Source organism: Protomyctophum bolini (assembly GCF_963924005.1).
Source record: "Protomyctophum bolini genome assembly, chromosome: 2".
NCBI classification, from domain to species: Eukaryota; Metazoa; Chordata; class Actinopteri; order Myctophiformes; family Myctophidae; genus Protomyctophum; species Protomyctophum bolini.
Window position 1 is genome coordinate 17,890,021 of NC_137863.1, and position 26,707 is coordinate 17,916,727.

A 26,707-nucleotide genomic window follows, 5' to 3' on the forward strand; every position below is an offset into this window, starting at 1 on the left:
ATAACATTGTCACTACGGTACGATCCATCGCATACCTTCTAGGGAGCTACTGATGTAAACTTCATTCTGTGAACCGTTGGGAAGCTTGTGAAACGTGCTTCTAACCAAACCTGGGGGATATTATTATAAATGCAGTGAAATTCCCCCCTGGCTGCTGACCCTCTTCCCCCCCTGGAAGTACTGAACGAGTGTCGCCGCAGGTAAACGTTCAAGCTAGTTAGCATCGCCTGATGTCCACTCTCATCTGTATTGTGTGTGTACGGTACGCCACTGTCTCTCAACTTTCTCTCAACCAGAAAAATATCGATAGTTAGGAACCAAATCGACCCTTACAGATCTGTAACGCTGAGTGTTCGAATGGACCCGTCTTACGGGTCCGTTTTGGATCCAAACTCGGAGAGCGAGGATTTCACAGTGTAGCTTTGGGACCCAGAGATTAAAAACTAAATTGATATGCATTAGGCCACATATCTAACGGGGGGTTATTGAAATGAAAAGGGTTGAGAGTCAATGGCGTACCAGTTGGAGGACACGTTCCTCTCGTTACATGTGAAGTGAACTCAGTTATCAGAGGGTGAACCCAGCCATCAGCGGGCCTCTCTCGTTAGCATAATAACGGTGACAGTGTATCCAGGTGTGGAGGAGGGGCAAGCAGGGGTGAAGTAGTGTTCATGTTCTGAGTAATTTATTGAAATGAAACCATTGTACCATTGTCAAAGCTAAAAAGAAAAACATTGAAGTGTCTAACATGGCATTGAAGTGTCTAATAAAAAAGAATCACATTTTTGCTATTATATGTGGCGTGTTTGTGCTTTCATCCTAGAATGTGTGAGTTTGACGGGTGTGAGTGAGTTTCCTACTGCCAACGCTGTAGTTTGTATTAAAAAAACAATCACTATTGTCAACGTAACGCATTGTGAATGTCAGAAGAGAATCGCAGCAAAGGTTGTGCGTCGCCTTGACGACCATGCTGTCTTATGCAAAGGTTAAGATGTAATTTAGACAGACGCTAGGTTCATTTATTTACAAGTTATCCTATAGTTTCAATGTACATATTTATCTTTTGGCACTAAACCGTCTCTTAGCATTTGATGTATGCGTTTACCTTTCTTACTGTAAGGTGCTCCGTTATGCAAACATTTACCAACATCTATGTTTTCTTTTTTACATTAATTTATACAGGTCAAGTGCCATTGAGATACATGATCTATTTTACGAGGAGCTGTTTTAGTGACCTGCCCACTGTGTAGTACTAGGTGGAAAACTGGGTTGAACTCTTAATTCTCACTTTTATAATCCCATTTATACAGTGGTGGACAGTAACTAGTACATTTATTAAAGTACATTTATTTATTTATTTTGATTTCTTTTTGCAAGCTCACGACCTTCACTTCACTACATCAGTCTTTGACCCAAGTTTAATATAGAATGGCTTGGTTAAGTCCCACTAAGTTTAATATAGAATGGCTTGGTTAAGTCCCACTATGTTTAATATAGAATGGCTTGGTTAAATCCCACTAAGTTTAATATAGAATGGCTTGGTTAAGTCCCACTAAGTTTAATATAGAATGGCTTGGTTAAGTCCCACTAAGTTTAATATAGAATGGCTTGGTTAAGTCCCACTAGGTTTAATATAGAATGGCTTGGTTAAGTCCCACTAAGTTTAATATAGAATGGCTTGGTTAAGTCCCACTAAGTTTAATATAGAATGGCTTGGTTAAGTCCCACTAAGTTTAATATAGAATGGCTTGGTTAAGTCCCACTAAGTTTAATATAGAATGGCTTGGTTAAGTCCCACTAAGTTTAATATAGAATGGCTTGGTTAAGTCCCACTTATCATTGGGTGTCAGAATCATGACAGTGTAATGATCAGTATCATGTCAACATAATGGTCATTATCATGTCAGTATCTTATCAGTATGGTCAGTCAGAATCATCAAGTATGGTAGGCTAATGACTAATTGGTTGTTTTCTAAATGATTTAATCAACACAATACACATGGAAATGAAGCTTACATGATGTAGATCAGTAGGTTAGGAGCTTGCTTCATGTGTCCAAGGTTATGATGGCATCAAATCCTGCTCTCTCTAAGAGGAAATCTAAGTAACAAAAAAAAACATTGTGCATTAGTCGTTGCCGTCCATATTTTGACATTTTTTTGGGGGGTAAATGGATGCTCTACTTGATCATAATAGAGCATCGCACTAACATCAAACATCAAAAGTAGCACATCTGCAAGCTCAAAGTGCAGATGCTCGCTTTGTTTAGTTTTTATCCAGAAACGACTTAGACATAATTATTCTTCCCATGTCATTATTCTCATGTCACAAACCCAGTGGGAACAAGACATGTTGAATACGTGTCATATTGATGTCTTTGTTGAACTTTGGCAGACATTTTTAGACATCTTTGTCCTGTCATTTTGATGTTGCAGGCCAGACCTACACTACAGTACAATTTAAAATGTACAATATAGGCATTTAGCAGACGCTTTTAATCCAGAGTGATTTACAGTAAGCAAGAACAACACATGGTAATACATATAAATAGTCATTAGACTATAGGGTTCAACTAGTTGGATACATTATAAAGGTTGTCGTTTCAAATTAACTTCACTCTCTTGCCAGACCAAAAAAACAATAATCCCTCTGCAGATTAGTCTGACCCTGCTCGGTTGTGATTGGATTTTGCTGGCCCTGAAGTTGTGGGGCACAAAACAGGGCCCAGTATGGAAACATGAGGTGGGCTTATCACCAGAGGCATGTTTTTTAATCCGCCCGTTTGGAATGCAGGTTGTACTGGAAGAATGAAGTTACTTTGATATTTAGCCCAACAGGTGTGGGCGGCCTGTCACCAACAAACTGTCTTTCTGTGCATTATGGAAATGATCAGCACAGGTGAAATCATTGATTAAATCATATTGGCTGGTACTGCCTGTTTTTTTTTTTAATATATTTTTATCCCACGATTTTGTAACCCATTTTTCACCCCTGTGTCAATCATCTACTGTGATCCTGGGCTCTACACACCCTCCGCCAACCTGGGGAGAGCAAGGGACTTAACTCATGCTTCCTTCATGCTTGAGTGTCCAAGTTGCTCCTTTACACCTGACAGGGGGGAGTTTCTCTGGTTGGACGTAGCGCGTGAAAGGAACACGTTATTCCAACCAGTTCCTTTCCCCTCCATCAGGCGCCCCGGCTGGCCAGGGGGAGGCAGTTTAGAGACCAGGATTACTGCATGTTTTTGTGAGGGTACCTACCCTAGGGGACACGGGGAGAACATGCAAACTCCACACAGAAAGGCCCTTTCGCCAACCCCCGCCTTCGGGTATGGGCACTGATGACGCGGAGGAGGAAACACGCCGCCAGCACCCACAGTGCCCCGAGCGGGAATCGAACCCAGGACCTTCTAGCTGTGAGGCGACAGCACTAGCAACTGTGCCACCGTGCCCCCTCTGGTTCTTCCTGTTGAATAAAAGATATTCCGTTATTAGGGAAAATAAAATAAATATATAGGCTCCCTGTGGTAAATATATAACTTATAATATCAGCTTCATAACATGATTATGTCAGATTCATAATGCTTTACAGTGTGACATTTTCTCATTTTCAGAGGCACTTGTGGCATGTCCTTCTAATAAGCCTATATGAAATGGCTGACTCTGTGATGTCTCAGAATGCATCGTGACCAACCGGTAAAGAGTTATGGGAATGTTTCCTAACCAGCAGCTGACTAAGCATTTACGGCTACATATGGCCGGTCACAGTGGCTATGGAAAAGCAATCCGTTCCAAAGAGGGGGAATTCACAAAGACACAATCCAAAGACCTCAAGCTTAAAAGAATTAAAGTAAGACACTGCTCGCACCACACACACTCATAGACCTTATCTCCCAGCCCAGCCGCGCTCGCCTCGTCAGTCACCCACCCTAAGCTGCTACAGACAGCAAACATATTTTTCTACTTATGCTTAAATTATTTGCTATGGAGTGCGGCAGTAGGAGGACCGACCGGGCCCAGAATGTGCATTCCAGATGGATGTTTGTCAAACAGTGAGATCGACATGCCCCTGCCCCCCCCCCGGGCTCCACCAATCACATGCCAGCCATTGTTTTCCAACAGCCCAGTGACAGAGAGCGTGACAAACATTTCCACCTGGCTGTGAGACCGTACGTCTCTCTGCGCCTTCGGCACCGCTGACTAAGTCCACAGCTTACTTCCATATGTTTAACACCACGGAGGGCAGTGCCGGGCTAATCCACTCAAAACATGAGGGGGAACCAAATCTGCACTGCGATATCTATCCAATCCACGCACCCACCCACAGCACCGACCGCCGAGGACTTGCCCTCTGCTCCGTGCAGAAACCCATGCCATACGCCACATCTCCAGTAAAGGTTCCATCATATTTAGTTGTATCGACGGTGTCGCACAGCAACAATAGCCAAAGCTTAATAGATTGATTATTTTCGGGGCTGGAAATGTCAAAAAACTAATTCTGGCCAAATGTGTGCCCTTTTAGAAATTTCAGCCCCGGCTAACGTTGTCTGCATGTCCCTGCTTTAACAGTGCTATTACCAGTGTCGCCATGTCTGCTTATTATAAGTGACTTTGCTTTTCTGTTGATTGTAAATAGGGGGGGGATTGCATCGTGAGCTTGTAGATTGACTATTTTCAAATGCCTAATAGTATAGGTGAAGTGAAGTGGCCTTGTTTCCACAGCACTGGCAGCCCTGGCTGCTACAGATGTTGTCAGGTGGGGGATGAGCTCAGCCGGGCTCCAAGGGGACAAGTACAGCCCTGAGACGTGACTGTGTGTCTCTCCCTGGTGGCTCTTAAGCACAGGTGGCTCCATTCAACGTTGCTGGAAGAAATATGGCAAGGACACTAAATGTCAAACATCCGCTACAAGACGTTCTAGACGGAGCTTTAAAAAGCTGATTTTTTTCTTCTTCCAAAAAGTTTTTTTCCTTTCAAGCTCGTAGCTCATGTTATTTTCGCAATTTTGTGTAAATTTAAGTCGTTAAAATGTGCCTATAACGACGTGACCAAAAATAAGCGACGCTACTGCAGGTGTTCCAAGTCTGTCTTTTTATTATATAAAAGTATTAACCTTGTGACTAAATAATAACTTAAACGGGATCTATTTGAAATTTCTTGGCCATACAGGCTACGTCCAAGACTTTTTCCGCCCGACAGCGACACTATTAAAGGAACCCACAGCGAAACAACATTATCAGCAAAGCACACACACAGGTACAGTGGAATAAAAAAAAAGAAAGACAGTCTTTAATGCTGTAATTCACTCATCCGCTTGTGCACACACACGCGCACACACACACACACACACACACACACACACACACACACACACACACACACACACACACACACACACACACACGTCCTACAGTACATGGGTTTCATAGGCAGTCCCGTGAGACAGGGTGTGGGTTTCATTTGGGGGAGAAAAAAAAAACATTGTGCCTTTAAATAAGTGGAACCCAGGCTGTTAAACTGAAGCCGCGCTGGAGGAATGCAGAGCTCCTCAGAGGGACGGATGGACAGAAGGACGGACGGACGAATGGTTCCTCCTTTTGAGCACCAGGTGTCCCCCTGCACTTTTTGGGCCGCATGCTTGCAGCACGGAGGGCCGGGTTTTGGGTGCGGATATCGCAGCAAGCGGTAGCCTCCTCCTCAGGGACTCTCGACTCCCAGAGAAGTGTCCCGCTCTCTGGCCAGGCTAGACCTGGGGGACGGACGCTGGCGGGACATGCCTATAGTACTGGTTCGTAACAGTTGGGTCCGGTCCGGGGACCACCAAATGGACCCTGGAGAGTGCAATGGTTGTTCCACTCACAGTTAAATTTAAATTAACATTGACAACGTTACAGTGTAGATTGGATGAAAATAAATAAAATAAAAGGTTCCATTTGTACACTCTCAGAGTTAGTTACAGACCCTTGAGGGTCCATTTGGAGCCCTGGTGGGACCACCGGACCAGACGTTGGGACAACGTGTGCTACAGGAGGCTGCCACGGACTTTCTCATAGGCTCCTAGGAAGATGAAGCCGCCCGCGCTGATGAAGGCCACCCTGGGCAGGCTGCCAGCAAACAGCCTGCAGAGAAGAGACAGAGACAAAAAGTCGCATTATCTTTAGATTTATTGGCCTAAAAACGTAAAATGTCTTCCATTTGTGGTGATCTCCTTGAGTTAGATGAATATATATGAAAAACTATCAGACGTGTTTCGGGGAAAGGAGCTTTTGTTCTTTTGCTCATCTCTAGAATGTTACAACATAAACACGGGTCAAAGCAATGTTCAGGACTGTGGAGTGAAGGGGTCTCTGGACACTAATCTGCTGTAACATCAGGTCACACTGAGCCTATCATGAGGCACTATTTCGGGGTACAACTGGCGGCCTTCACAGACAGTTTTCTAGGGGGGGCGAAGCCCGACAAGAAGCTGTTGACGTTGCAGGGGTCAGAGGATGCGATGATGGGCCATGAGAGAACGCCTCTCTCCCAAGGCCCCCCTGCTCCTCACAGCTGTTTTTGGGATTAGGCCTCAAGCCCCCCTTCCCCAAAAAAGGGCCTCCCTGGACACTCTCTCTCTCTCTCTCTCTCTGCGTGTGTGCATGACAGATGGCCAGATGACATCCACACGTCCCTGTGCTGTCCATTCTTCTCTCCAATCTATTTCCAGTGGTGGTCAGTGGTGGAAAAAAAGTATCAATGTAGAAACAGAAACAGCCTGTTATAAATGTCTGGTAATCAAAATGTACTTGAGTTAAAACTACAAAAGATTGGCATCAAAATATACTCACTCATGTACAGAAAAGTAAAAGTAGTCATTGTGCAGCAGAATGTCCCACACAAGAGACTATGAGAAGAGACTCTTTTGTGTCTCCCACCGGAAGCACAGCCAGAAATAAAATTATTGAACCTCCATGAATTCAAGGCTTCATGGGGTGTGACATTGATAGAAGATACGTGTTGGGTGAACTACTCCTTTAAGTAGAGTACTTGTCTACATGTCTTCTTAGCAGATATTGAAATGAACTGTGCTTTGCTTCTACAAACGGTTAACACAGTTTTCAATGAATCAATGTACTTAGTTCCTTTCCACCACTGGCGGTGGTGACTTGCATCACAGATGTGATAAGTTGTGAGCTTGCAGATCTGCAATACTTTTTTTCTATACTTTTTTTTAAGGCCAGGAAGATGTGTGTCTAAATTGTATTGTATCATTGTATTGATAATGAAATGCATCATCAAGAAAATATTTAACCAGGAATAGCACTATCTGTACTTTGACTCGAGTACTGAACTTGAATAATTTGTCCATTTCTCTCTCTTCGGCCATGCCTCCCCTTCAGCGGTCATTTCTCTCCCTCTCTGTCTGGTTCTCGCCATGTATGTCGTCTGATATCACTCATTTAACACATGCTCGCTCTTTCCCGTCCGTTCCTCTCCTGATCTCCATCCATCCATCTCTCTTTCTCTCGCTCTCCCCGTCAGCTGGACAACCATTCTAACTGGTTGGACTGCGATTCGCTTACTAAGACCCTCTGTCTGCCAATACGCCCCCACACTCATCTGGTGGTGTTGCTGTCCAAGCCAGATGTAATGGAGAAAGAGTGTGTGTGTGTGTGTGTGTGTGTGTGTGTGTGTGTGTGTGTGTGTCTGCCTGCCTGGATACAGTATGTGCACATTCATTGTTGGTGTGTACAGTATGTGTATTTGTTTCCAAGCGAGCCTGCAACTGACAGACGTTTGACTACTCACTGCTGCTGCACTTGTGCTTATATACAGATGCTCGTTAAGCATTAACTGTTGAGAGACTGTACCGATTCTCATTCATAGCGTTGACAGATACAGACCACTAATATTCATCTATATACTCACTGTCAAGGTTCTGTTAACAGACCACCTTTCTCACATTCATAGACAGTACACATAAACATTCTTCATTGTTGATAGTCTCTTAGTATATTCATTATGTCCTCCGCCAGGAGGTTATTCATTTATTTTCCTGTGTGTGTGTGTGTGTGTGTGTGGCTAATCTCACAAACTACTAGTTGGATGAGTGTCATACAGCATGCTAACAGGCCAAGGAACTACATTTGTTTTTAAATCTGAGGGACAACTAGACGACTGGACTCTTCCACACGTGACATAACCCAACACCACATGATGCTAATACAATTTGACTATTACTCTCGTTTTGTGCTCGGTTTCCAGTGATATTCCATAAGACTACACACCATTACTGCATGGCGTGTGTGTAGAGGATTGTTTCCCCAAACGTTTTAGACCCAAAAGAGAAATTAGATGTCTCCCAAACTAGTTAAAATAGTTACAAGCTATATGGGTCCACTCCAAACCCAGTGTTTGGGAATGACTGGTGTAGAGCAGTGGTTCTGAACCTTTTCCGTGACCACCTAAAATAATCATATTTGTTTGTACTGTGGCTCTACTCCCCCAAAATAACCATATTTGAACTGGTGACCCACCGACTCGACAAGCACGTGGAATTGTAGGTGTTGAGGCATTACATTTAGTTTCACTCGGTTCCACAGATAAACATTGTGAACATAGCTGATCTACAAGCTTACAAGTGAGCTGGTAGATCAGCCATTTGCACAATTTGAGCGTCGTATTATATTATTTGACAATTTGGCCAATGTTTGACCAGTTTTTATAGTATAGTTTGTAGATTACCTTTGATGTAGCGATGGACTTTCCTTAAATTGTCACTTCACTGTGTTTAACCCAGTGTTTGGGAACTACTGGTGTAAAGGACAGGTCACTGCGTGCCGTGCCTTGAGGTTGCCATTTATTTCTTTTAGATCTGCCATTTCTGATACTTTTGCGTGACGCTGTACACTGTAGTTAGTGTAGTATGATTAAGTAGGGTGTTAATTTACGAGAAAACATTAAAAACTTAAAATATGAACATAGGAGGTTTCTGCCGATATACTCCGTGATGATAAGACTGTTGAGAATTTGCATATACTGTATATACACCCATTGTTTTTGGGTTTTTTTATGTTTGTTTTTTTTAAATATATTTTTTATCCCACGATTTTGTAACCCATTTTTCACCCCTGTGTCAATCATCTACTGTGATCCTGGGCTCTACACACCCTCCGCCAACCTGGGAAGAGCAACGGACTTAACTCATGCTTCCTTCATGCTTGAGTGTTCAAGTTGCTCCTTTACACCTGACAGGGGGGAGTTTCCCTGGTTGGACGTAGCGCGTGGAAGGAACACGTTTTTTTATGTTTGTTTGTGGCTTTCGCCTTTATTTTATATTTTTTATGGAGGAACAGACAGTAGGCTGACAGGAAATGGGGAGAGAGATGGCGGGGAAGACATGCAGTGAGGGCTGTCAGGATCAGGAGTCGAACCCGCGGCACACTGCCAGACTGGATTACCAGCCAAGGTGCCTGGACCACTGAGCCACGGCCCAGGCACACCCATTGTTGATAGACAAGACGGTTGTACAGTACACATTGTAGTGATACATGATGTATATTCACATACATTCACTGTACTGTATATTTCAACGCAGCTGTTGCTGCTGTGACACCTGAATTTCCCTCTGGGGATGCAGTAAAGTTTTGCCGTTATCTTATCTTATGGGACCACCTGTGGGGGGGGGGGTTGAACGGGGGGAGGGGGTGTACGAGAGACAGTTTTATGGGCTCTCCATTTAGAAATGGGGTCACAAATGGCCTTGCCGCCAATACATCAATTTTGTCAACTGCAAAGCTGTACAAGGTGCCAAGCATGTCAGTGGATCTCACAACCATCTCAAACATTCCCACAACTCCACGTTTCAGAATGCTCCCCCCCGGGCCTAGATCGGCTGTTTTGGGAATGGGAAGGCAGGCGGGCGAGGTAGGTGTGTGTGTGTGTGTGTGTGTGTGTGTGTGTGCATGTGTGCATGCATGCGTACGTGCATGTGTTGAATGCGAGTGATTCCATGATTGTGAAAGCGAGGGGGAAATCAGGAGAGTGTGTGTGCGTGCATAGCTGTGTGTGTGTGTGTGTGTGTGTGTGTGTGTGTGTGCACACACACACACCCATGGAATAAACTAAAATCCATCCATCCATTACTGAGAACTTAAATCCATGTGTGCATGTGAGATTACATTTTGTTAGACATTTTTTTAGTCCAGTTTCAAATCGCCCTGGTTAATCATAATTTATTCAAGCTCATCCTGTTTTTATTTAGTTTAGTTTTAGTCAAACTAAAAGTCAAGCATTTTAGTCTTTATCTTAGTCCAACAAAACGGCAAGTATTTAGTCTAGTATTTGTCAATGATAACTCTTTTAGTCTACTTTTATTCCATGAAAACTTACCACACTGATCTGAGTACAGCCCAATACTAAACACCTGGTTATGAACCAATGTCCAGTTTAATCAACTTAACCAACTACAGAGAGGGAGAGAGGGAAGAGGGGTCCCTGGCACATTTTACAAATACATTATGTGGGGGTGACCCAGTCCCAGTGTGTGTGTGCACGCGCGCGCACACACACACACACACACACACACACACACACACACACACACACACACAAGTGTGCTTGGGTTCACATAAGCACGTACAAGTGTAAATGCTTAGGCTGGTCTAAATAATACAGGAGACAGACATTACTCAGAGCCAGTCGTCTTGCCCTGCACCGTCTCCTTCCATTTTTTTCTTTCCACATGCTATCTATCACCTTCTGTCTGCTGAAGGCCTGCAGTCGCTGCAGTGCTGCGCCACTATGACTAAACACGCAACACGTGGCCAATCGGTCAGGAAGGAAACAGCCGAGGGGGAAACATGGGTGTTAACTTGTATGTATGTATGGAGACTGGACGATTAGACCAGACAACGCACCACAGAGCTGACCAAGGTTTGCCCTGCCAGCCAAGCACAGAATACAACAAGACATGGAGAGGTTCCCATGCACTTTCTTTTTTCAGCTCGAGACCCCAAAAGAGAAATGAAGTACCCAAACTTACAAAAATACATTATGAACTGACCAGTTAAGATTAAATAGTGATTGTATTATTATTATTATTAATTTAAAAATAAATATGGATTTTCTTTTTTTGCCATGAATTAATTTAGTTTTTAATAAGAAAAGAAATACAAAAAAAGAAAGTCTGGAAAACATTAAAAAAAGAAAAGAAAAATAGATATTACTCTTTACCCAAATTTGGTAAAATAAAAGGAAATAAACATAGTTTTTGCCGTGCAGTGTTAGTTCAGTGTTCCTGGCACTGGGTCGTTCCCATGTGAAACCCAGTGCAAAGACATGAAACAATAAAAAAAGAAAAATAATAATAATAATCTGTTTGCCTTTTGTGCAGCAAATCGACCCCTGGACCGTCAACTTCCTGTCTGTGATCAAGCCCACCTGTGGAACAGAGAGAGCCAGAGCTCAAACAATCCCCCCCCCCCCATTCCCCAGGGGCGCCCTCCCTGATTCACCGTGACATCACAGGCTGGCTGGCCAATACAGATCACTCATCCCCCCGCTCGTCGGCCAATCAGCTCACAAGACAGATGAGTTAAATATGGCCTGCAGGGCACAGCAGGAGAGAGTTGCTCATCACTGAGCTGTCGGTATGTGTGCAGTGTGCAGTGCAGTGTGCAGTGCAGTGTGCAGTGTGTGTGCAGTGTGCAGTATGTGTGCAGTGTGCAGTGCAGTGTGCAGTGCAGTGTGCAGTGTGTGTGCAGTGTGCAGTACAGTGTGTGTGCAGTGTGCGCAGCCACAACAGAAACCACTTCACTAATGTTCACGATTAAACTCGATCCGTGTCTCATATAGGCGGGATGTGGACACTAAAAAAAACATTTAGTGATTATATTTTCCTTTTTTTTCTAAAAAAATATATTTTTATGCCAGAAACAGGCGAGAGAAAGTCGGGGAGTGACGCGCAGCAAAGCGTGGCACTCCCCGGGTCTCGGGAATCGAACTGGCGTTTGTCTTAACCCATTTTGGGCAGGAACCCCTTTTGGTGTTTTAAACATTGTTATAATTTAGCTATTGAAAAAAAGCAGTTCTACAAGCTCATCGGTGGTGCGCTACGAGCTTGTAGGTCTGCTATTTTTGAAAAATCTTAAAAATGTGTCACAAATCTTTGAATATATGTTCTTAAGTTTAAAAGTGAATGTTTTTAACTGAGGTCTAAATGGGTTTTAAGCAATCGGTTATCGACAACGCCTTAACCCCCCCCCCCCCCCCCCCCCCCACACACACACACACACACACACACACTCTTTCTTATTTCCCTTTTCTTTGACCAAATTAAAGTAGAGTAAGCCACATGAACCCTAGTTAAAAACAACAGGTTAAGTGTTTTAACGTAATTAGAATGCCAAGTAACCGCTACAAAGTAACTACAGGAAAACATATGTAATACTGTAGACAAACCTCCAACGTACAATGAAATACAATACAAATATAAACCCAGGGCTGAAGGGACACTGTGCCGGTTAGTCTTGCTTTGTTACTTTGGGGTCTGGTCTAGTCTTTGTTTGTTCCTGTTGTGGGTTTAACCGTGGCTCTGGGGGGGGGGGGCAGGGTCTCTGGGGCACGGCACACACACATGGAACCACTTTGGAGCCTCACTGCGCTGCAATTGGGCCTATTACCATAATTACAGCTTTAAAGGCCCAGCAATTTGTAGCAGGCATGCACCGGCACAACCACAAGGCCTTTGGCCCCTGCGGCGCGCGCACGCAGGCACACGCGCGCACACACACACACACACACGAGGAGAAGGCTAGGACGTCGGCTACACGTTGCCTTTCTCCACCCGTTGTCTTTCAAACTACTTTCTCCTTTGTTGAGAATCCCTTGACTCCTTCAAAACCGCTCTCAAAGGGCACCTACGGACGGCTGCAATTCAAAACTGGCCCCCATAAAATCTGAATCCCCCCCCACCCCTTTTTCCCCTCACTGTATATGTTTTTATTCCCCTTTTACCTCCTCTATGATGATTTCCTGTTTTTGGCTATATAGAAGTGTATATTTGTACGTCTCTAAATGTTATGATGAATTGAACATGGTGGACCCGACTGTAAACAAGTGTAATGCTTTATGGTGTCGTCCACAGTTAACAGTTTTGTATTGAGTTGTGCTTGAAATGTACTCTAATTCTCCAATGTGTTAATAAATACTTCAATCAATCCATCACTGAGGTTTCCTCTCATCAAATCGTCCTCTCTTCTTTCTAACGTCTCGCTGCTTCCAAACTAAAGAATGCCTTATTGCAGTGGTTCTCAGCCAGTGGTCCGGGGACCGCCAGTGGTCCTTGAGGGGGTTCCAGGTGGTCCCCAGCTAAACGCACCCTTATAGATCTTTATCTCTTAAGACTGCAAAATGAAAGGTTTCAATTTACACTCTCAAGAGTTAAATTGTTGTTAAACACCTGCATTACTTAATTTACAAAAAGTACAGTGAATTAGAGAATGTTCTCTCCTATGGTACCACATCAATAGACAAAATCATATCCAACGATAACAACGTTATGTTCTAAGTTTGGGGTCTCAGATGCTACATCTCATCAAATGGTGGTCCGTGGCTCAAATGCTGAATAAATAATGGACCTCGACAGGAAAAAGGTTGAAGACCACTGCCTTAATGCGTATTACACGGTAGGGGGAGATGCCACCATGTGGCAGAGCAGAGGTCATTGTGCTTGTTGATCTGTGACAGTGGTTCCCAAACCTCTTAGCTCAGACCCAACAGAGAAATGAAGATGTTTGCCCAGGACCCAAACTATAGGGAAAATAGCAGATCTACAAGTTCACTAATTTTGTTGTTCTAATTTATGAATTTTTTTAATATTATTATTAATTAAAAAAAATAATCATAGAATTCATTATTAATGTTTTTTTTATGTTCTGAAATAAAAACAAAATGAAGGAAACAAAAAGTAAAAGGACTTCCTCAGGCTGTACGGCCCTAGGAGAGGACAGAGGAGAGAAGAGAGAAGAGAGAGGAGAGAGGAGAGAGGAGAGGGGCTAAAACATATCAAAGGTGGGCTTGGCGGTGTTGAGGTGGTGGGGTGGAAGTGGGGGAGGGGCCCTCAAAGAGTAGCCCTTTAAATTACCATCAGGTTAGCACTGCAGCTGGGGGGGACGACTTACACACAAATGCTGATACAGTGCATGCATTTATTTTGTGCAGAGGCAGAGAGAGAGAGAGAGAGAGAGAGAGAGAGAGAGAGAGAGAACAAGAGAGAGAGAACCCTTGTTCCACTGGCGTTTGGCCCTCTTCCCAGGCCCTAGTCTGTTATGAGCATCAAGAGGCGGAGCATCTTAGCTAAATGACGGTGACTTGTACACAAGTGAGGGCCCATTATTCAAACCGCCGCGGCCCGCGGGTTTGTTTGAGCGCTGGCAGCCCTCGGCAGTCCCATTAGACTTGGCCTTTTCTCCAGCCCCGCGTCATAAACACATCAAAAACGCTCAAATATAAAACCCCTTCTTCCACCCCCACCCCCGCTGTAATACCTTAATCAATACAGCTGTGCACCAAGCGGGCAAGGAAAAAGCTTTTTACACGTCTCATTTTTCAGCTGCGGTCGTAAATCGCCGTCCCCGGAGTCGCGGCCCTGTCATCATACTCAATTATGAGCGGAATCAGGGCGAGTTACATCAAATCACATTAAAATAAGAGGATTTCGTTTAAGCAGGCCGGTGGACAGAAGAGAGAGAGAGAAATAAATATATATATATATACACACACTTGTGTAGTGTTTTAAACTAAATGACCTCTGGGACTTTTCTCTGAATTGATGGCTCTCATTAAAAGTCTCTCACACACAAAACGTTAAGACTCACCCTGCAAGTCCTCTGCTCTTCCATACATCACACAGCACCAGTGGGATGTTGCCTCTAGCCGTGGCCGTCCCAGCCTAGAGAGAGAGAGAGAGACAGAGAGAGACACAGACAGACAGTCCTCTTATACACAGGCCTGTTCAATGTGGGAATGTTGTCCGTTATTCCATTCAGTCTGTATGGAAAGGCATGTACTGTATGCCTATTCCAAAGCCATCTTCAAAAGCAAGTTGTCATCTGCGGTCATCAAATTAAGTCGTCGTAAAACTAAGCATCAAAAGTAGCAGATCCGCATGTTTGAAATGCTGTGTGAAGAGACACGTTTCAGGCCCGAGCTGGTTGATCTGCTGATTTTGCAATTTTATAATTTGAGTCCTGAAAAGTAACACAATTACACATTATAAGGTTTCTACCCCACAGAGACGATATTTAAAATCTACTCCGTTTATGCTAAGCAGCAAGCTAGCTAGGCTTCGACTGATTTGATTTACAGGAGGACTTATTTAAGCGACTGCAAAGGTGAAAGGGAAGTGGGAGGAGGTAGGACATCACCATGAATCAACCACTATTTTTTTCCCTATTTTTTCCCTATTTATTTTCCTCATTTTTTCCCCTATTTTTTTCCCTATTTTTTTCCCCTATTTTTATTTTCCTATTTTTTTCCCTATTTTTTCTTATTATTTCTCATTTCTTATATCTTTATCGGATATGGTTTTACAACCAATCGCTTAACTACACAGAGCAGGTTGGTAAAACATTTACTGAGAGAGAGAGAGAGAGAGAGAGAGAGAGAGAGAGAGAGAGAGATACCATTGCTGTTTAATTTCTTAAACAGCAAGGTGACTATTTGGAATGGAAGAGGAACTGGTTGAAACTTTGGGAGCTTGCATTGATAATAGTCAATAGTATTCTAGTTGTAGTGTCCTCCATTCATGTCTGTTAAACAAATCGACAACAGAATCAAGTAGTAAGGAAGAATTAAAAAAAACTGTTGATCGTGTATAATCATATACTTTTTTTTCCTATTTTTTCCCTATTCTTTCCCCTATTATTTTTTCCCTATATTTTTTTATAAAGTCATGCGTTTGTTGTAAAACATTGCACACGCGTAGGACATCGACGTTGAAGCAAAATTAGCACTGCCACTCCCAAAAATAATTGCTTTGGGAATGACACAAGCGTGTATGCCGGGCCAGCATTGTTGTTGCTCCAGGTCCGGGGGTAGTCGATCCCTGCATGAAAGGCACACCAGGCAGGGCAGGACAGGGGTGCCGATTCTGCTCTGAACCGCGTTCTCCTCCAATGTAGTTCTGATCGCACAAAGACGCTGCTTTCACAAGTCCTCATCTTGACTGACTTACTGTATATCAATTGTCCTAATTTAACAGGCTTAAAGTCCAGATTATACAGTACAGTATATACATATTTTGAGTCTGAATCTTGTTGAATAAATGTGTAGGCTATCGTAAATGTTTACTCTAACATCAGCTGTTTTAGCGTTGTGTGTGGAGTACTGTATGTGTGAGAAAGGGAGAGAAAGACATCGAGCTAATGAGAGTGAAAGTTTTGTAACTTTAGAATGCTCTTTGAGAGGGTGTCTCACAATTTAGCCGGCCCTTCTTATATAAACGCCCTTCATGTTGCTCTGTGAAGGAATAAATGCTTCAGTATATATATATATATATATATATATATATATATATATATACACACATACACATACATACAGTAATATAGGCTACCGGAGCTTCTGTGACTGTGAAATAAATATGTAGACTATAGTTGTAGATACATGGAAACTATACCAACAGGTGTCAAAACAACATAGTGCAACACTAGACGCCATTGTATGACACGTCATGCCTCCAATTCCGGAACACCATGTAAAAGGACGACACACAAGGGCGGCATTGTTTGGTTCTGTTCCGCTTAAAAAAAAAAAGCAAAGCGTGCATTAATAACGGCTCTTCTTTACAGTATGTCCCTGTTGCCGGGATACGTGTATAAAAGTGGCTATAGAGAGAAAGGAGATGGGGGGGGGGGGGGTCGTCTCATTCGGGTGGAAACCTCATATCTCCAAAAGCTGTTACTTTTCAGGATTCAAATTCAACAATAGTAAAAGCAGCAGATCTACAGGCTATAGGAACACGTTTGGAGCTTGCAGATCTGCTATACTGTTGTGCGACACCGCGGCATGACGTATGAGCAAGTACGCCCTCAATTTATGAGGAAAAAAAAACCCCAAACCAAAACGTAAAATATGAAGATAAGAGGTTTCAACGAAACGGAGGTGTGATGACAGATGGGTCGTCTACTGCGCTTCCGGCCCACGCCGGACAGACACCCTGTTTAGTCTTCCTCCTCAGTCCTTCCTCCCCACACCCCCGCAGCTCTCTCTTCCTCCCCACACCCCCGCAGCTCTCTCTTTCCATCCATCCATTCATCCCCCCCCTCTCCCCCTCCTCTCTATTCCACTTCAGGGACAGCTGTTTTCGCACAGGTGACACCCCCCCCCCCCCCCACACACACACACCCCTTACTCACCCAGACATCTAACCCCACTCCACCTGTTGCCCACCTCTCTCTCTCTCTCTCTCTCCCTCTCTCTCTCTCTCAAGTACTAATGTTTACACAAAATGGTTTATCGAACACTAAAACCAAAAGTAGGGGGTTTCTTTCTGGCATTCATCTCCACTGAAGGAGCAGGGCTGGTGGTAGCAGCAACACCGGGTGACTCGGGGTTAAGAGAGGTGGAGAGGAGAAGAGATGGGGAGAGGAGAGGAGAGGAAACTGTAGTGGAGGTTGTGCTGGGAGAAGGAGGGGAGGGGAGGGGAGGGGAAAGGAAACTGTAGTGGCGGTTGTGCTGGGAGAGGAGAGGAGAGGAGAGGAGACTGTAGTGGAGGGAGTGCTGGGAGAGGAGAGGAGAGGAAACTGTAGTGGAGGCAGTGCTGAGAGAGGAGAGGAGAGACTGAGGCATATTGGAGGGAGTGCATGATAGGGTGCAGGGTTAGCATAACTGTGGTCCAGCCTGTAAATCACTCCTGTGTATACGGGCCGGCTGTGTGCATGCGTGTGTGCGCGTGTGTGTGTGTGTGTGTTGCATGCGCGCTACTACAGTTCAGTTTGCGTAGGAAATAGCTGTAAATTGTGATATACACCGAACTGGCAGAACAAGAACATGATAACGCTCTAATGCTCTTCACTCCAGGGGAAAAAAAAGGAAAGATAAAACTCCTCCTCCTCTGTTTCCTGGTTTCTTTCTGCTGTAGCAAACGTGTGGGTGAGATACGGCTATCCACTTTTGTGCGTGCGTGCCTCCTTCACAGCCATGGAATGGAGGAATGAAAGGCCAAACGCTGTACACATTACACACGGGTAATTAATACTATGCTTTAAGCTAATTTTAATGCACACATTGTGAGAATAGCCGATCTACAAGTTCCCAACGTGTCCCAACGTGAGCTTGTAGATCGGCTATGGTTGCTATTCCGTGCTACAACTGACTTAAGAGTTTAAAACCGGGAAAGCATCCGTGTCACTTTAGATTTTCACCATGGCTATTCAAAAATAGCAGATCTGCAAGCTCACATCGCGTCACTGAACATTTTGGAAAAATCACACCTGTGTGAAGTGAGTGGTGCGCCCAGGGGGCCGGGCCGATTCCGGCGAGCTGCCCCACGTCCGAAACGGTTGAGAAATGACAGAGTTACCGTGTGGGGTTCCTTCTACTGTACTGTACTGTACTGTCACTGTACTGGCACACCCGAAACCATCATATATATACAGTTAATGTGTGTGTGTTAGGTTGCGCACAGGTGGTGAAAAACAACCATGCAATTTTCGTGCTCATACCCAGGCACCCAGCCACCCACACACATAGCTCCGTAAGGGAGTGGTTGCATCACTCAAAAATCTGGAAAATATCATAACTACTGATTTAGCAACGTTTGCAGAAACGGGGCCTGGAGCGACTGTGTGGTCCGCTGCATATCAATGGTGTTTTGCAGCGACTCACTTAACAAATAAACATTTTTGGAGACCGCTTCCCCTCCCCTGTGTTCTGTACCGTGTAGGTGGTTTTGGGGGGGCAGGTTAAAGGAATGAATGAGTGCTGTTTACTGTCCTGTGTGTACCGGGGGGTACAGGTCAGGTTACAGAACAACAGTGACTCGGTGTGTTTCGCTGCGTCCGCGTTCCTTCTCGCAGCGGGCGGGCGGGCAGTGCAGTGAATGTGGTGCAGCGCGACACCAACGCCAGCGGTTTTGGCGTGCTGCTGGCTGGGTAATACACCGGCCTCGGGAGCGATGCCATGCTGTACAGTATGACTGCGTGTTTGTACACTGGTCTGTGTGTGTGTGTGTGTGTGTGTGCCAGGGCTGTGGGCAGAGCTCGTGGCAGAGCTCGTGGCAGAGCTCGTGCCCCGGAGGCTCTCTCTTCACGGTTCCAGCTGTGCTTTGGGAGACCCGCCCCGACTCGAGCCAGTCTCCCCTCCCCATGCCAACATGCCAGTCGTTCTTGGCGCTGGCCCTCGTCAGACAGTGGCTAACCGTACAACGCCACTCTTTCATTCTGTCCACCGCCGAGAGAAAAAGTCCCTTCTGTCTCCCGCTCCCCTTCCTGGAGGAAACTAACGTGACACGTTCCAGCACCCAGAAGCACCCACGTACCTCCGTCCGCTCCAACCATCCTTCTCCCTGCTTCCCCTCGCTCACTGTAACAACCGGCAAACCCAACTAGGGCTGCAAATATCAATCATTTCCTTTTGAGATTTGCCAACTTTGCAAAGCATGTAGAGGTCCGTAGGTGTGAGGGCCACTGTGCACGTAGGTCTGACGTACGGTACATATTATACGATACAACTGATTGACTTTTATACCACTTAAATGGTATAAGTTCTATAACTGATCGGTTTTCGCCAGATCGGGTAAATTGGCACTCACCGATGGAGTCATTTGGAGTGAATATCGGGCGTTCACCAGTCGGTGGCCGATTGGTTGGAGCACCTCTAGATCCGACCAATATGTCAGAGTACCTGTACCATTCTGTCTAAGAGTCCCTAAATATAAGAAAAACAGGCTAAAGAACTCTTTTGTACACCAGCCTGTTCTGCTTTTAAACCAAAATCGGTAAACCAAGAGGATATGTTCTATTGTTCTTGTTCCTGTCTGCTTCTGTGATTTGTGTCCTGTAATGTATCTTTTGTAATGTATTGTTTAAGTCTTGTCTGTATCTTGAACGGTGACGTCATGGACGCAAAACTAATTTCAGTGCAAGCTGACAATAAAGTTGTATCGTGTCGTCTGTGTATTCAGCCTCGTGTGAAGGGGACCGCCAGCCATTCTACTAAACATGTTAAAAAACACAACTGATGTTCACGGGAGGGGAGGGGCGGGAGCATGCCACACTCTTGGGCTTCGATCCCCCCCCCCCCCCCACCCCCCACCCACCATCGGAGATCCAAACCTGTCCAAAGTGTTTGGGGGCATTTCACTTTCTAATTTATGATTAGATTTGACATTTTCTCCAAGGCCGGATGGTGGTGGTGGTGTTAGGGGGGGGGGGGGGGGGGGGGGGGTTGGCTCTGAACTCTTTACCTCCCCAACCACCACAAACAAAGCTTAGTGGAGGAAGACAAAACATACACACATAGGAGTTAAAGTGAGGTCACAAAGATAGCCCGTGAGAAAGAGGAAGAGAGAGATGGCCCAGATAGAGAAATAAAGAGACAAGACAATTGCACCGAAGCGAGAAGCAGAGAGAAAGACCAACAAGGCCAACAGAGAGAGAGAGAGAGAGAGAGAGAGAGAGACAGACAGACAGACAGACCTCTTCTGTATGTGACGAGAATCGTTGAGGTGGAAATTCCTCTGCAGTGTCAACCCGCTCCCCGTCCAGCACTTAACACTAGCCATGCACACAAACATGTCCGTCCGACGCTGTCCGTGTAACGCCGGCCCAATCCACAACCAAAGATAAATGTGTGTGTGTGTGTGTGTGTGTGTGTGTTAAGACCACTGTCCCTGTGCAACCTTAGCCCACCCTCTCCTGTGAGTTTCACCCGTTGTTGAGGTCTCGTTGGGGCTGGGAGCCATGCTGCCTGCAAGGCATCACCTGACAGCACTGTTTAACACTTGCTGGCAGACTAGCTTGTGTGTGTGTGTGTGTGTGTGTGTGTACCTTTGCTAGCATGATTCTGGTCTTGGCCACGTCAAGGGGAGTGGTAACAAAGGCCGCTACTGCACCTAGAGAGACACACAGACACACACAATTCAAACCCTCCAACTGACTTAACCCATTTAGATCTGACATTTTAAAAAAAAAGTCTTCTAAATACAGTTTTCTGAAATACCTCCATTTCTATATCAGTGGTGGTCAATATTTCATGTCAAGGACCCCCCAGAATTATCTGTATTTGGCTGCGGACCCCCCCCCCCCCCCCGGGTGCCGGCCCGGTACCCTGGCTGTGGTCCTGTGGGTCTGGAACTTCCGGGGGCCCCCACAACGGAGTTTCACCACTCACTTCACACAGGTGTGATTTTTCCAAAATGTTCAGTGATGCTTAAAACACCAAAAGGCGTTCCTGCCCAGAATGGGTTAAAGCACCTTAGCGCTAATCCTACAGTAAACATCAGAACCCTGGGCCCTTCGCTGTGTAAGGTTCAGCAATAAACACAATGACATCATCATCATCAGGGGTTTCTGTGTAGAGGAAGAGGTGGAATCAGAGTCAACTTGATTGTCACAATCTGGTTTACGGACGTGAAGAAAAAGAGGGTGGAATTTGTTTCTTTGTGAGCCCCGTCATTTTGATTGGGAGGGAGAAACATTAAGTAATCATGTCAAAGAGAACACAAAAAACACAAAGTATACTAAAGAAGTACAAGATGCACACTACTTAAAAAAACAAGTATTTTAACACACACACACACACACACACACACACACACACACACACACAGGTGTGTGCCAGGGTCCACCACGCAAGATTTGTGTAGTCAATATGTATATTTTTATTTCTTAGCATTTTTCAAATAGCCGGTGTATTATGGGCGGGGTTGGTCAAAGTGGTTAAAGTGATTGTTACGTTGCGTTTACATCATGTTTTCCGGGGGACCCCCTCAAGGACCCCTGGGGGGTGGGGTTCTTGTACCAGTGTTTTACAGTAGAGGATTAACACCCAGGCTTGCCTCCCAATAAGCCCTACAGGCTGGGAAGAAGAAGATGGATGTCTGTTGAGCTCCGTGGGGCGCACGTCCCACAAACATAGCAACATGCTCTCGGTAAACACGTCCATATGGGCCACCAAGGAGGCACGTCAACGCAGGAGAGAGAGAGAGAGAGAGGCGCGTTGGAACGCTGGATATTAAACTCAGACGTGAGAAAAACACCAGGGTTTGGTGCAGTGTAACAATCCCTTCGTGCCTTTGGATTTTTTTTATTTTTTTTTTACAAGTTCGCACTGTCTGCGTATGAGAATGCACTCTGACAAGCTAGAGCATATGTCATTTCCATTAAATTTATGCATTCCTCTCCTCCCCCTCCCCCTCCCCCCCTGCTCTTGGGTGGGAGTAAACTCTTGCCCAATATTCACCAAGGCTACGGTACATACAGACAGCCACCCCCCCTCTCACCGTAGGCTATTTTGTAATCTCCTTGGACGGATTCAAAAGGGCTGCGGTTATAAATCTTACAAATATAGCTCTGTTGGGTTTGGGATCTAGCTTTGGCTACAGAGAGGGAGGGAGGGGGGACAGAGAGAGAGAGCGTGATGTGATCAGCATTGGAGATCAAGGTCGCAGAATGCAAATCGCGTCGATGACGCGCGCCTTCTCAGCTTTGTTGTTTTTCTGGCAGAAGAACCATCAGTCAGTTCACTTTTACTGCATAGGCAAGTCAAGTTCCAATAGGGGTCAAGTTCATTAAGCGCGGGCCCTGGGCTGGGTTGGTCGGGAGATAAACCAGAATGGTTCAACGTGTCACTTGTGAGTATTTCCAACACTGAGCAGAATGGTGCAAAGTTTAATATTTGTTGTACAGTCAGTATGTGGATTGAAACATGGAAATATTAATGGAGATTAACTGACTCTGCAGTGACTCTCCCTTTCCCCTCTCCTTGTCTTCTTCTCCCCAGTTCTCCACCCTTCCCTCCTTTCCTGTCTAAACCCCGATCAACCCCTCTTCTCCGCACAGCTCTGGACTCTCTCAGGGCGGCTGAACACCACACGTCAGCCGAGTCAGTAACCGTATTATCGTGGCGGTCGGTCGGGCACAAACCTCTTATCTCCATAGTCTACCGTACGCCCCACTTGATCGTACTACAGCTGCACACTAAAGCATCGAAAGCAGATCGACGTACAGTACACGAAAGAAAGCAGATCGACGTACAGTACACGGCGCGATGCGTTCTCAGCTGGTACATCGGCCACTTTCGAGGCTTTTGAATTTGAATCCTGAAAAGTAAGTTTTGGACATATGGGGTTTCCACCCCGACAGACGATATACTGTATGGTTAGTACATTAATTTAAGCGGTGTCGACCGCAAAGCAGTGACTTTGCGTGTATGTATGTTTGTATGCATGTACAGTATGCATGCATAGTATGTGTGTGACTGTCCGATTACATTACAGCAATGAACAGCTGCATCTGATTGCAACACGAAGCTGCAACTAATTACACTAATTAAACACATAACAGCAGGCACAGTGCACAACTCACATACACGCCACTTAAAGGCACACACACACACACACACGGACCCCAGCCAGCCACCCCACACAGGCACAGGGGGCTTATATGGGATGACATTATTAGATTATGGGTCTCTTTTACATTAAAGGGATATTTCACTTTCAAAACATGTTTGGGTCATTTCAACAGTCTACTCAGGCTTTTGTGAACATCCCAGACAGTTTTTTTTTTAAGTTGCTTGATTCAGTATTTAGATAGATATTTGATATTAATTTTAACTGCCCCGCCCCCTTCCTATACAAACCCATTGTAACTTCAAAGTATGTGTGCCGGGTTATAGGTTCAAATTTCAGAGAGTTAACTCTCTGCCTCTATCTTCCTACTGTACCTATACCTTCAAATCGTTGCGGGTTGGGCAGCTCCATATTCTAAATTAACACCCTATACTGACTATAGAGTCACGCAAAAGCATCAAAAGTATTTTCTGCACGCTAGAAATGTGGCGCGTGTGAGCACGTAGATCTGCTACTTCTGATGCTTTGAATCCTGAACAGTAAAGAGTTTTGTACATGTGAGGTTTCCATCCCGACAGAAGATATACTGTACCATGTCCTTTCCTTCTTTGCATAACCGACGGAAAGGAGTCAAAGGACACAGGATTTAATTTAAAGGACCTGAGAGAGCGTCCCCCTCTGGTGACATCCATCTTATTGGATCTACCTGCCTGTCTGGCAGCTCACCGTATATATACTGTACCATGCAAGATTTATGGACACAACACAACGCTGTGAATGACTGTCCAACATAAGTACACATACGTTTGTGGACCTGTGCTATTTACAGTAATACACAACAGTACCTATGCAGCATTGGGGCGTTACTTTCCATGTCTTTCTTTTTGGATGAGAAGGCACAAAATGGAGAGTGCATAAGTACATACATTATTATGTCTGACCTGTGGTCCCTTGAACACCCCACCCCCCAAAAAACACCATCCCACAGGCCATGTTGGACTGAAGTAAATAGTGTGTAAGAATGGTCCCATAAGGGTCAATCTGTAACACTCACACAGAGTTAACTTATTAATCCCCTGGGACTTCATAAACTGTGGCTGTGTGAAAACAGACACGTGACCTACTTGTCTGTCTGTCTGTCTGTCTGTCTGTCTGTCTGTGAGGCAGTCGACCTCTATGGGGCTGGACTTTTCCCTTTGCTCCATTTGTCTTGCTTCTCTTCCCTCTCTCCTCCCATCCTCTCTAACCATGTCAGGCCCCAGTGCTCAGGGGGTCACACAGCTGCAGGGGCCCCCAGTCCCAGAGGCCCCCCCTTTACTCCTCCTATTCTCCTCCTTCCACCTCCTCTTCATCCTTCTCTCGCTCCCTTTCCCTTTCCTGGTCATCCGTCTCGCCTTTTCTGCCCCCCCCCCCCCCCTCCTCCCCAAAACCCTCGACTCATCCAAGGCGAAACCCGAGCCATGAAGACTGATATGCTCTGAATTTCATTGGCCAGAATGCTGAGAAGCTGCGGCGTGATGATGAGTCTCTCCAGACGTGCAGCGCAGAACAACGCAGTTAACATATCCTTGTTGTCGGACAGAAAACCTCTCATCTCCCATAGTTTAACCGCCCCTATAAATGCCCTACTTCAGTGGTTTTCAACCAGCGGTGGTCCTCGAGGGGGTTCCAGGTGGTCCCCAGCTAAATGATGTAGAGTTGGTAACCAAATCTAAATCTGCAAAAGCAAAATGACCCGTATGGGTCCATTTGGTTTCATTTTACGCTCTCAAGAGTTATAATTATTGTTAAACATCTACATTACTTGACTTACAAGAAGTCTACATAGTACATACACAATTAGAGATAATTGTTATTTTGATCAACGTTTGCATGTTATCTCTCCAATGGTACCAACATCAATACAGCATTGAATTGTGGACAAAATCCTATCCAACGACAACAAAACATTGTAAGTTGTGGGTTTGGAGAGGCTAAATGTCATCAAATGGGTCTGAGAGGCTAAATGTCATCAAATGGGTCTGAGAGGCTAAATGTCATCAAATGGGTCTGGAGAGGCTAAATGTCATCAAATGGGTCTGAGAGGCTAAATGTCATCAAATGGGTCTGAGAGGCTAAATGTCATCAAATGGGTCTGAGAGGCTAAATGTCATCAAATGGTGGTCCGAGGCTCAAATGCAGAATAAATAATGGGCCGTACTTGATCATACTACAGAGTCACACAAAAAGCATCCAAAGTAGCAGATCCACAATCTCTAAACGACGTGGCACGAAGCGACACACAGAGCTCGTCGATCCGTCCGCTTTGGACACGTTCTGAATTTGAAACCTGAAAAGTTAACAGTTTTGGACATTCGAGGTTTCCACTCGACAGAGGGTTATAGGGTTAGGTTTTGGACATACAAGGTTTCCACCTGACAGAGGCCATATCGTCAAGCCAACATTAGTTCAATGGCCGTTGCAGATGAATGCATATAAAAGAAATACAATGCAACACTCTCCCGCTCGTCTCGTCTGGAGTGCAGGTGAATGTGCAGTGTGCCAGCTGAGCTAACCTGTGTGGAATCTAACAGGAATGTGTGTGTGTGTGTGTGCGTGTGTGCGCACTGTTTCTTTTGTGTAAACTTCTGTTGTAGTCCTGTCTATCCATCCCACCCTCCCAACCTCCCTCCCTCCCCTCCCCACCCCTCCCGCCCCCATTCCCAAAGCAGCATATAATCCCCTGCACCTGCAAAAGCTCCGCACACCGCAGCCTGCCAAGAGTAGAGCGTGTGACCTTGCCTCCTGGACCACAAAGTCTGTGAGAGAGAGAGAGAGGGGGGGGAGAGAGAGGGGGAGAGAGACAGAGAGAGAGAGAGAGAGGGCGAAAAGAGAATTGGATGATGAAAGAGGAAGATGATGAAAGAGGGAGAAAGAGGATGAGAGGCAAATGGAGAAAAAGAGGGAGAGAAAGAGAGACAAAGTTGCGGTTATTGGAGGAATTAGACACATTAAAAACACATTGTGTGGAGCCTTGCTCGGGGGTTTAGAGTCCCGCTCTGGGGCTGGGAACCATGGCTGCATGGCTATTTTTGAGTTCCTCTCTCTCTCTGTCTGTCCGTCTCTCTCTCTCTGCTGATGTCATGCATGCAAGTCCGTTCCCAAGAGCTGA

General features: G+C 45.2%; 1 protein-coding gene across 2 annotated transcripts in view; it reads right to left on the reverse strand.

The window, feature by feature from the left end:
- Nucleotides 1-5,082: 5,082 nt before the first annotated feature.
- slc25a26 (solute carrier family 25 member 26) overlaps nucleotides 5,083-26,707 on the reverse strand; it is a 78,569-nt gene continuing 56,944 nt past the window's right edge. For both annotated transcript variants that reach the window (XM_080774415.1, XM_080774416.1), the window contains exons 7-10: nucleotides 26,285-26,354; nucleotides 21,032-21,096; nucleotides 14,858-14,931; nucleotides 5,083-6,118 (exon numbers count right to left, since the gene is read on the reverse strand). In XM_080774415.1, coding sequence (XP_080630541.1) covers nucleotides 6,022-6,118; nucleotides 14,858-14,931; nucleotides 21,032-21,096; nucleotides 26,285-26,354 — 306 coding nt within the window. In that variant the 3' untranslated portion in view covers nucleotides 5,083-6,021. The remainder of the gene's footprint in view (nucleotides 6,119-14,857; nucleotides 14,932-21,031; nucleotides 21,097-26,284; nucleotides 26,355-26,707) is intronic.